The 12,687-nt window shown below is 33.6% G+C and overlaps 1 protein-coding gene across 3 annotated transcripts in view; it reads left to right on the top strand.

The window, feature by feature from the left end:
- The window catches only part of RFTN2 (raftlin family member 2), a 70,554-nt gene that overhangs the window by 22,886 nt on the left and 34,981 nt on the right, over positions 1-12,687 (top strand). For all 3 annotated transcript variants that reach the window (XM_079133618.1, XM_079133617.1, XM_079133619.1), the window contains 4 exons: positions 2,002-2,185; positions 3,942-4,056; positions 8,216-8,495; positions 11,144-11,347. In XM_079133618.1, the coding sequence (XP_078989744.1) occupies positions 2,002-2,185; positions 3,942-4,056; positions 8,216-8,495; positions 11,144-11,347 (783 nt within the window). The remainder of the gene's footprint in view (positions 1-2,001; positions 2,186-3,941; positions 4,057-8,215; positions 8,496-11,143; positions 11,348-12,687) is intronic.

Below are 12,687 nucleotides of genomic sequence, written 5' to 3'. Positions count from 1 at the left end.
AGATTCTTTGTATCATGTTCAGCAAAGCATTTCTACTTTCTGCAGTATGCAGTGTGATTCATTAAAAGACCATAATTTTTCTTTAAAAATTTGTAGAATTTATATATATATATATAAATTAATAAATTTATATATATATATAAAATAAGTTTAAGTTGTATTTCATTTCTTAGTCTTAAGAGTTTGTTTCATTTTATTTCATAGTTTTTCAGTTCCTTTGTTTAGAAATCAGGGTTGGTAATTCAAAATTAAAAGAGAAAACCAAATGAATCATGGAATAATTATCACACAACCAGCCAGGGCTGGGATGTTTACATGGAAGCCCAGCTGTTTCTTCAAAGTCCAGGATCATTCTCTTTGTTTTCATTTCTATTCATAATAATGAAGAAAATGTATTAAAAGTAGAATATTAGTTTAAATCCAAAAGAGGATGAAAATTGGAGGAAATGAATTCATCCTGGCGTGTACAGCTATTCTGTTGAGTGTTTTATTTTAGTTTGAGAAGTTGGCAAAAATACCCACTGAGGGTGAATTTCTTTTCCATCACGTGGATGTTAATGTAAGGGAGGAGGGGATTTCCTCTGACCCTTCTTCCTTGTCTGCTTCATAACCTCCTTCCTGTGTTCAGGCAGTCAGCAAAAGTTCTTTGCTGGATTTCACTGACCACACTAACAGAAGGCCAGGAACCAACTTAGCTCATACCTGAAATTAATTTTATATGTATTGTGACTGAAGGGATGATCAAAGTGCAGGCTTATTTCTAGATAATAATTCTTGGTTGTTTTCCATTAAAAACAAACACAGAGAAAATAAACTAATGATATAAATTAAAATTGCTAGAATATTAAGAATATTTTCCCAAATAATGTACTTTTTTTCCCCTTTTATATTCTAGTCTATACAAATAGTGCTACTCTATAGTTCCAACAGATTTCCCTCTCCTTTAAGTGATGGCTTAATTTTACACTTAGATTTCATCTACGTTTAGAATCTTTACTTGTTACAAAGAACTTGTGGGTAACTTTATATTTCAATTCCTTTACTTAAGCATTTATGTAGGTGCCATAAGAAATCATATTTTTAACTTTTCAGAGAAAACATGGTACTTTTGAAGACTAATTGAAAATTATAAAGCTCTTGATGATTCCTATTTATCAATTTATCAATTTATCAATTTATCAATGCCATTTCTCCATTTTTAGTTTTAGATTTGTAGCAGGCACAATGGCTCACGTCTATAATCTCAACAACTCAGAAGGCTGAGGCAGAAGGATCACAAGTTTGACAACAGCCTCAGCAACTTAGTGATGCCCTAAGCACCTTAGCGAGACTGTCTCAAAATAAAAAGTAAAAGGGACTGGGGACGTAACTCAGTGGTTAAGCACCTAGGTTCAATCCCCAGTACCAAAATAAATAAATAAATAAAAAGACTTGTATGACATTTGTTCATTTTTAAGAAATTATGCATCTCATCATGTTCAACATCAAAAAAACAATTGGCTCTTCAAATTATGATGTGTTTTATATATGTCTTCCATATCTACTAATGGAATATTTAAATGAAATCCTAAAATGTAAAGCTGCCTTGGACCTGTGGCGGTAGCTCAGTGGTAGAGCACTTGCCCGACACGTGTGAGAAACTGGGTTCCATCCTCAGCACCACATAAAATAAATAAATAAAAAAGATAAAGGTATTGTACTCATCTACAACTAATTTTTTTTAAAAAAGTAAAGCTGCCTTAATTAACAAAACAACAACATACAAGGCATTGTATGTCTGCTTTAAGACATATTGCTAATATTACATATCAGTTCATAAGAGCACTTTTGCTTTCTTCTGAAATACGTTTAGAAAATATATAATAAAAAATAGTGCAATTTATCTAAGTTTAAGCCATATGGATATTTCGCCTACTCATTAGTATTATCATACATAAATAGAAATAATGTATAATTAAATCCTATGAATGTGCAAATTTCTCTTTGCTTTTGATATTTCAGCTTCACCAAATCCAGAAGTCATCAAGATAAACTCAATTCTGGATATAGTAACAAAAGTGGAAGACTATTATCTTAAAGGCTATATCGTTGGGGCCATTCATCCTGCTATACAATCTGTGGGGCAGCGAAAACACCTACCAGCAAGTTACCTATATAGGGTGGTCCTACTGCGTTTGAAATTAAGGTAATCATGGTTCCCAAGGAAACACTCATGCTACAATGCAGCTAAAAATGAGTTTTCTTTGCCTAAAAGAAAATAATTTTGAAAAAGTGATGGAAAATAAAGAATAACTAGAGATTTCGGTTTAAGACAGGTTTTTCAATTGAAACTGGATTGAAGCAAGGAAATTCATACTTCCTCCTTAAAACTCATGACTGACCTTAACTCCTTGCAGGCAAACAAGGTCCCAGAGGAGGATGGCAGTAGACAAAAGGAAAGCAAAATACACTCAAGGCACCTGGAAGCTCCTGTAGCAAGGACAGCAGATAAAGGAATAGTTGTTAGCTATAAGCACTATCACTGGGCTAATCATGCTGACCAGACCTGTGAAGTCCACTTTCACTGAGCTCTTTAAATTGCCATATGTTGTTTCATTAATAGTGGCAACAAAAACTGTCATTAATAGTGGCAACAAAAACTATCTCCTCATTCTAAAACTTTACAACAGAAAAGTCTATTATGTCAAGTTCTCACAAATTTGACAAACTGTCAACTTTTTTTTCACCAAGTTTTTTGTTTGTTTGTTTGCACCGAGGATAGAACCCAGGCCCTGCACATGAAAAATAAGGTTTTAAAGTCATCCATTTTATTTTATTTTTTCAAAAATATTAATGGCTACTTTTTCAAATAATGCTGCAACAATTTTTGCCTATCTAGATTTCAAATTCAATAGATTTTTTAATGGTAAAAATACTGTTGCTCTTACCAATGAAGAATGGAAATAGCCAGAACAATGTCTTAAATTAATGCTTTTTTTTTTTTTTTTTTTTTGAGACAGGGTTTTACTAAGTTGCCTACTTTCGATCCTTTCGATCCTTGAGACTTGTACTAAGCCTTCCAAGTCGCTGGGATTACATGCATGTGTCGCCTTGCCAGCAACACAGTAAATTTTTTATACAACTCTTAAAAACCATCTCTAAAACCAGAGTAAAAACTGCTTTCTTTTTATAACGATGGATCACTAAAATTTCTTTAACTATGAAAGGGCTAAGAAAAAATGAAATAATAGGAAAAGCGTGAGAAAACAGAAAGATTAAAATGAAAAACAAAGGCCTTAAAAAATCCTGGGTGTTTAAGGGCCCCTGTCTGCTACTGAGTATTGCCTCCTTATACAAATCTAGCAGAGGGTGTGTAGGTTTCGGTTTTCTCTAAGAGACAGAGTCCCATCAGGTATTTATTAGTTCAAGCGTTACTTAATAAACATGACGTTTTCATACATTAGCAATGCTTATGTCCTAATTACAAATCTTATCACTGTGTATAAATAATTATTCTGTTTATAGCACTATTCAAATAGATTTAGAGTGCCCTAACAAAGTTAAAAATAAGCAAGGAAACTAGTTCAGAAAATAAGAAAAGGAGAAAGGGCAATATTTATCTGAGTTTAAATATGATTCGTATTTATGCTTCTGTATAATAATGAAATATAACAATGATCTTAAATCACTCCTCATAACTTTAATTAAAACAACAGACATGAAGCTTTTCTTTAATTTCAAATTGGAAATTAGCTAGAAGTTTACATTAAGGAACTTTAACTTAATAGATGTTACTATGTGTTTCTAGTTTTTTTATGTGAGAAGATAGTCATCAGACTTGAATAAACAACAAAAATATTGCCTTGGACCTTATTTGTGAGTTCTCACTCATTTTCACATGAACTTATTAGCTGAAAAGCAGCAGTTGTCCTCCAACCACGAACATATTCTCTCTGTTACAGCTCAAAGCATTCGACAGCACCCAGGGGACAGAGACGCCCAAGACTTGTGATTGAGGAATGTCCTCTAACTTATGAGACACAAACAAATGACATAGCAAAAGAACTGATAGAAAAGGTACTAAATATATACATTTTTCTTGTGATATTGCAAAAGTTTGGTATTTCTTCTTTTATCAATTTCCTTTTTTACTTTAAAAAGAATAGAGAAATAATAGATGACTCACTCTACCAGAATTTTAAACATACTGAAGAACTTGTACTAAATTGTACAATGTTAAAAACAGAAATACTGACCAGTGAAACAGAAGGTACCAGAAGCAAATTTAATCACATAGAGAAAATTTAATGACAATCCTTCCATAAGAAAAAAATGGAAGAATCACCATTATTTAATAAATTCTACCGGGAAAGTGGGCAGTCATTCTATAGAAAATAGATTCTACACATTTCAGTTGAGATAAGGAGGTAATTTTTTAAAATATTTTTTTAGTTGTAGAAGAACACAATATCTTTATTTATTTATTTATTTTTATGTGGTGCTGAGGCACTAACCAGTGCCTCACACATGAGGCAAGCACTATACCACTGAGCTACAGCCCCAGCCCAAGGAGGAAATTTTTTTAAGTATAAAAAACTGACCAAAAATGGAAGAGCAAACATAGTCAATTATAAATAGGTTGAGGAGTTTAAGTATATAAACTAATTATGCCCAGAAAAATTAACTTTTAAAAATCAATTGGGGAGGGAGGGAAAAAAATAACAGAATGAATCAAAAACTATTACTCTAGGTAAAGGTATGATTACAAAAACGGTATGCCTCTACTTCCTGTACAGAGAAACAAGATGTATCCCATTTGCTTACAATAAAAATGAATTTTAAAAAAATTAATCAGGGGGAAATCTGCAACAAATAGACCCTATGGAAGTTTCATTCACAATATACAGGAAATGAATATAAATACACAAAAGTAATGCCCAGTCTTAAATGGACAGACAGATCTATGGGCAGCACATGCAAAGGGAAACAACAGAAAGCTAGCAAAAGGTTCAAACTAACTAATAGTTTTTAATGTAAATAAAAACCAAGAATTAACACATCACCAGCATTAACCTAGGAAAATAAAATTATTAAATGAAGTATTGGCAAAACCTTAAGAAAAACTAGCACTCATTTTGCATCTGCCATTATAATAAATTGGTAGTGTTCCTGAATATCAACTTAGTAATCAGAATCATAAGTTCTATTTTATTTTGTAACCTGGTAATCTCTTTTGGAGGCTATTCCAAAAAAATGCTTGAAAGGAGAAAAAGTCATTTCTCTACAGAGATATTTAATCAACAGTGAATAATGAACCACATTTCCAAAAACTGAGACATTTCCCAAGGAAACAATGGTATATCAATACAATCAAATATTTAATGGGCATTAACACAATAACTAATTGACTGTGAAGAATGAAAAGTCTTACAATATAAGTTAGTTGAAACAAATGAAAAGTTGAACACTATATGTTGATTAAAACCAAGAGAAGGTATATATTCATAAATGTTCTAAATTTGGTGAGATTTTATGGATATTTTGTTTTTTCAGCTGCATCGACCTACTTATAAGGTTTTAGCTTTGTTTAAATGCATATAGCCAAAAAACTAAGGCATTTCCTTTCAGGTAAGAAACTGTGAAACTTGTTTTTGTTATTGCTTCTACACTTTAAATAACCATGTGTGTAAGCTTACCTGTAGTTTGTGTATAGCCAGTTATAGTTGCTAATGATATTTCCCATTTAGGTATAAAGTAAGCATTCAGTGAGGATTTTTAGGAATGGTCTTTGAGACTAGATTTTTATAAACAAAGTACACATACTGTTTACGACTACTATTCTGCGAAATTTATTTCTTTTCATGGAATAAATCCACTCCAGAAAACTTCTTTTGAAAACAAAAATGTAGCTACTAATTTAGACTTAACAGATCACCATCAGAACCCTTGTTTTGCATTTGACTTCCTGGACACAGTCAAAGATCTACTTAAACAGGAAAGTACTGTTATTTCAGCAATTAGAGTAATGGGGTTATTTCATGAATAGAAAAGCTTCAGGAAACATAGCACATGAAATATTTGAACATTGCCCTGAGTATGAGTAACAGCAATACAGCAATAAGTGAGTGCCAAATATTATTTTTGAATGGCTGCCTTATGTACAGTTGATAGTTGAACAGCTAGCTTTCATGTCAAGTTTAAACATAATACCCGTGTTCACTCTGTTTTTAAAATTAGGTTTTCAAGTGTTCTTCCTCCCCACCCCCGCCTCAAGATTTTACAATTAAAATGGCATTTTAAAAATATCAATCATCCAACTTAAAAAATGGAAAAGACAGTAATACTATATTTGTTACCAGACCTTTCCAAATAAAATTTTCTACTAGTAGAAAAACATTTCTAACTCAAATCAACTAATAAGATCTGAAGAAAATGCAGATAATAAATTCACCCATTTCCACCTGCAAAATGCATTGCCTCCTTATCCAACCCTCCATCGTGTTCTCTCCCAGGACACCTGATAAAAAGGAAAATCTGTGGTTATTTTTCTAATGTTTCATGCATTGTTATATTTTTTTGGGGGTGGGGGACTGAGATTTGAACTCAGGGGCACTCAACCAACCAGTGAGTCACATCCCCAGTCCTATTTTGTATTTTATTTAGAGACAGGGTCTCACTGAGTTGCTTAGTGCCTCACTTCTGCTGAGGCTGGCTTTGAACTTGCAATCCTCCTGCCTCAACCTCCCAAGTCGCCACTGCGCCTGGCTCATTGTTATAATTTTAATATGTGAATTTATAGGAGTAAATTATTTTGTGCCAGCCATAGTCCTTTGTCTGACTGCACACCCTCACAGACTCTCCCCTCCTTAGAATTTTCCTTTCTCTTTAGCTGAAGCTAAGTTTAATTTCCTTCTTTGATAGGATCTTGATTTTGCCCCAGTTCTTCCTGGACTTTTTCATTCCAATTCTTTCTAACTATAGACATTTCCATTTGAAATCTCCATCATAACTCTTTCTCACATTCCCAGGTAACATTTAAAACATACAAATGTTGAAGACATTTAATCATATAAATGTAATCATATAATGGACATTCCTTACTATCATTTTAACTTATTTAACAAGTACTTATGGAGCACCTATTACTACAAAACACTGCAAACAAAGATGAATATAAGACACAACCTCTGCCCTCAGAAGAATTGCCAGTTGAATAAAGGAAAAAGGCATATACACAAACAGACTGAAGAAATGAAGGAAAAGCAGGGAAGAAAATGCCTTCGGTTTCTGGCAGTATGCATTTAAATGAAGCTCAATCTTATAAGTATTTCAATGGGAAAAGTACAAAGCATGAAAATAACCACTCTTAAGTTCTCAAATTATTTCCTTGTCATGACATCTGTTTCAGAATCCTATTCTTTAATAGATAGGATTTGATCTAATCACTAGTATTTGACTCAGATAGGAGACAACAATACCAAGATACAATGTTAGCAGATATTTATGAAGTAAGTATACAAGCAAATGCCTGTGAAGTCAGAAAGCTTCAGACGAACTGTGCTATGAATTGGGCTTATGCTCTGTATGGACACATTTATCAACCATTAGTCATATTATGTTTTTCTTTATTAACATTGAGCAAGTGCACTTGTCTTTACCACACAGAGAACTGTGTGAGTTTTGCTTTTAAATTAATGTTCCACATAATGAAGATGTATTTGTAATGTTATTTGTGGAGATTTCTAGAATATTTTTTAAATTATAGATGGGCACAATACCTTTATTTTATTTATTTATTTTTATGTGATGCTGAGGGTCGAACCCAGTGCCTCACATGTGGTAGGTAAGCTCTCTACCACTGAGCCACAACCCCAGCCGCTAGAATAGTGCGCAAATAATTTTGCTTCAGTTGGAAAGATCATTGTTACATGGTCTCTAAAGATCATGCTATAAAAATTACAAGTTCTTCACAATTGTGGCCTTTCAGAGAAAATATAGCTCCTGCTTTCATAATGTCTAAAGTACATTAGTTATGTTTGAAGAATTCATGATGATAGTGTGCTCTAATCTTAGAAGTGCTATTTTAAGGATTATTAATTAGTTTATGAATAGGTCTTTAGTTAATGGTCAATTTACTCCATCTTCTAATGAATTTCCTTCATAAAGCTAAAGATTAATTGATAATCAATGCAAATGGAGTTTACATCTTGTTCTGCCTTCTCTTTTCAAACCTCAGATTAATGTCGCTGCTAAAAAAGGAATGAAATTTGTTGGATTCATATCACAGCATTATCCACCAACTAAATACTGTAATGGAACTGACCATGATGGAGATATAGAATCAATGCTGCATGTGAGACACAGTTCAGATGAGAACTGTAAAAGTTGGAATGAAGGAACATTAAGTGGGCAATCATCTGAAAGTGGAATTGAGGAAGAACTTCATCATGAAAGTGGAAAGTATCAAATGGAACAAAATGACAGCCCCAGCTCCTCTAATCTGAGAAAGGGAGAAGGTAATCCATGAGTAGAAAGAGAATATGTTCCTAGTTTAAAATTTAGAAAAATTCATATTTGAGGTTTTATTAAAAAGAAATACAAGGCAAAGTAAATTTCTAAAGAGTATAAAGACTAAATGAACTAATATAAATTTTGTCATGATTTTAAAAAATCGTTACAGCCAGAAATAAGCCTTTCAGACTGCAGTTCTTCCTAGCAGATGATATAGTGCCATCCATATAATAAAATTGTGTTGGTTTTCAAAACGCCCTTGTAAAATGGAAGGTTGTATGTGTACCTGAAGAAGTGAGTCTATGGGGCTAGGGTTGTAGCTCAGTGGTGGAGCATTTTCCTCAAATATGTGAGGCACTGGGTTCAAGCCTCGGCACCACATAAAAAACAAATAAAGGTATTACGTCCATTGACAACTAAAAATATTTTTTAAAAGAGAAATGAGTCTATAAGAAAGCTGTATTTACAATTGTCCTCATGAACAATGTGTGAAAATTTTAGTTTGAGCCTTTCCCATTTCATGGATGATTTTCATCTTTGAAATTAATTGACTTTCTTTGGTCAGCATCTAGAATATGAAAATGGCACATCATGATGAAACAATTATTATAACAATAGTGCCCACAGCCAAAAATAACTTCGAACAACAGTTTTATTCTTCTTTGCCAACTAGCAAGTTTTCCCAAGAAACTGAGAATATTTTATTCATTTATTTTGGACTTTTTAAAGTTTTCGGATGCCTTTTCCAGCATGCTTTTCTAAAAGCACTATCAAAGAAAATCAAAGACTTTGTATAACTTTGAGTAAATAGCATGGGTCCAGGAGTCAGATGCCTCAATTTCTTTATGAAAAAGGAGACAATTGTAGGATCTCCCTCAGTAGATTGTTTTAAGAAGTAAACAAGAGCTGTCTACAAAGTGCTTAACCCAGTGTGGGGCCCAGAATAAACTCTGATAAACTAACTGCTCTCAGCCGATTTTCTGCCATGGCCTTTCTGAGTTATGATGAGATGCCCTCAACATCCTGTGCGTGGCAAAGATCCACTAGATCATCTGAGCACAGTCTCAGAACTGTGCAACGTTTCCCAAATCATCTCCTCATTCGCCCTCCAGAATCCTGCCCTTTTTATTCACACTTTCCTAATTAACAACCACACTTTTTTTCCTGCAATGTGAAAATAAATTGAATGTTAAGAGTGAACAAGAGTTGTTGGAGGTATAGTCAGAAAGCTATTCTCAATTTTCTATCCACTGCTACCTTTAAATTCCATGTTGGTTCCCACCCTGTTTCATCAGATCAGGTGTCTATTTCTAGTCTTTAAGTCCTGAGTCCAATATACTACTTAACTTAGTTATCAATCTTTACAGTCTGCTTTCTAAATATTTTTATTTATTTTTATTTTTTTATTTTTTTGGTGCTGGGGATCGAACCCAAGGCCTTGTGCTTGCAAGGCAAGCACTCTACCGACTGAGCTATCTTCCCAGCCCTCTAAATATTTTAAAATTCTATATTTAATAACTTTGTATGGCAGTAGCTCTTAATTGAGAGAAGGTAGGGGATCTAGGGAATACATTACAGACCTCTTGGAGTATCTGGTGAAATCCATGGAATCCAAATACTTTTGTTATAATACAAGTTAGGTTAAACCTTCTAAAACATAGCCATAGGTGTGGGTCCGTAGCCCCAAATTAAGAATTTGCCAATTTCTAGTAAAGTAGAAGATATGACCCAGCATTTCTATGTCTAAGTATGTATTCTAGCCCCTCTCTCACATGGTCCAAGGAGATATTAAAAATGTTTGTTAAAAACAAAATACTGGAAATAATGTCTGTCAAAAGGAGAATAGTCACAGACTTGAAATCCTAGAGACTTCAGAGACTAAGGCAGAAGGATCATAAGTTTGAGGCCAGCCTCAGCAACTTAACAAGGCTCTATGAAACTTAGCAAAACCCTGTCACAAAATAAGAGAAAAAAAAATTAAAAGGACTAGGGATGTAACTGCATGGTAAAGCACTTCTGGGTTTAATCTCCAGTACCAAAAAAAAAAAAAAAAAAAAAAGTTAACTATTAACTGGAATACCATATATCAGTTAAAACAAATAAATTCATCATTATAACTGTTTACATTTCAAAGGCATAATATTGAAACAAAAAAATCAATTATAGTGCTGGGAGTATAGCTCAGTGGTAGAGCACTCACATAGTATGCATAAGGCCCTGAGGATTGAACCAGCACCACACACACACAAATCAGTTTGTAGATTGATATATAACAGTATGGTATTATTTAAATAAAAAAATGTTACACTGCCAAACATTATCATATGAATATATGTGTATATTAAAAGAATAAAAGCTTTCATAAGAATGATAAACACAAAATTAATTATAGTAATTATTCCAGGAGAATGGAATTAGGAAATACTACATAGTAGCCTCAATTGTATCCATTTGTCATTCTGTGAAAAAAGAGTCTGAAGCTAATATGGCATAATGTTAACATTTGATTAAACTGAGTAGTGGGGCTCTTTACTATTCTCTGTACTTGTTTGTAAGCTTGAACTATCTCGTTAATAAAAAAAAAAATTTAAGACTCTTTGATCAATAAAATTTTAACTTTTACCTTTGCATCCTTCTGAATGTGTATCCCCAGATAACAAATTGTACACAGTCTTCAATGTTTTTGATGATGATTCACCCTGCTGGACCTATCAGGAAGGAGTCCTGTCAATGAAAGTAACAAGAAAAGGATCTGTCATTAGTACACTTGATGCTGATTGGCTACAGTTAACTACATTTTATTATAAGCAAGGCTTGTCTTTAATGGATGCTTTTGTATGCTGGGAAACACCTAAAGGTAAGTTTTATATTAATGATACTTAATATATCTAAATAATCCGAACTTTTGTCAAAGTTGGTGAAAATATTTTTGCCTCTCAAATTCTATGGCTTGCTGGGAGCATTGGTGTGCACCTCTATTCCCAGTGACTAGGGAGCCTGAGGGAGGAGGATCACAAGTTCAAAGCCAGCCTCAGCAATTTAGCAAGGCCCTAAGCATCTTAATGAGACCCTGTCTCAAAAAAAAAAAAAAAAAAAAAAAAAAATAGAAGGGGCTGGGAAGGTGGCTCAATGGCTAAGTGCCCCTGGTACCAAAAAAAGAAAAAAAAAAAAAAAGTTCTATGGCTTACAGTACAGATTTTATTCCCAAGGAAATAGATTCCACTCATTATACAGCTGTGAGGTTTTAATTTAAAAGCTTAGCCATCCTTAAGAACAAATTGCCACCCAGTGTGTGTGGGAGAATTGTAATGTAATCTTTGCCATTGGGTTCCAACTGTCAGGAATAGACAAACCACTGTGGGATTGACCAGTGGAATTTTCCAAGCACAATGTGGTGTGATAGCCTAGTCATAAGGTTTATGAAAGCATTAAACTGCTAGTAGTCACATTTATTACATTATCCCAATTTTGGATACTACTACCATATATAGTCAGTGTATACCTGACTATAATTTGTGTACAAAAGTAATCTTTGGTTCAGAAAGTGACTGTTCTTACTTCTGTTTCTCTTTTTCTTTTGTCTTTCTTTAACCTTTCTCGGTTATAAAGGAGTACATAAATTATTCATGTCTATCACAAAAACAAACAACAAAAACTTCCCAACAATGATTTTCTAGGAAACTTTAAAAGAGAGAAGAGAGAGAGAGAAATTAGTGTTTAAAGAGAAAAAATGATAATAAGGAGACTGAGAAAATATTTGCATAAGGAATGTTGGAGATTAGGAAAGGCAGAATGACTTAGGACCCTGACTCAATGATGTTGGAGGAAAGAGTGAAAAAGTGTATTGATAAATGAGGCATCAATACACCTTAGTATTGTTTAACCAGCCCAGTAATAACTCAACAAAATGCAGCTGAAGACTTTGGATGAATACTAAAAATTATCAGGAGTCACATTCCAGTAGGTCTTTTGAACTAGCACTGAGATTAAGGATGAAGCCCATTGAAGCACCTAGAATTGCCACTTCTGGCATAGTGCTTAGCACATAGCAAGTGCTCAAAAAAGATTTTAGTATTTTTTGTTATCTGTTAGTTCTTCCACTTGGTCTTATATGGAAATAGCAAGTTTTTTTGGTGGGGGGCGGGGATTGAACTCAGGGGCACTTGACCCCTGAGTCGCTTCCCCAACACTATTTTG

The sequence above is a fragment of the Sciurus vulgaris genome (genome assembly GCF_902686455.1).
Source record: "Sciurus vulgaris genome assembly, chromosome: 3".
Taxonomy (NCBI): domain Eukaryota; kingdom Metazoa; phylum Chordata; class Mammalia; order Rodentia; family Sciuridae; genus Sciurus; species Sciurus vulgaris.
This window is presented reverse-complemented; position numbering and strand designations above follow the sequence as displayed.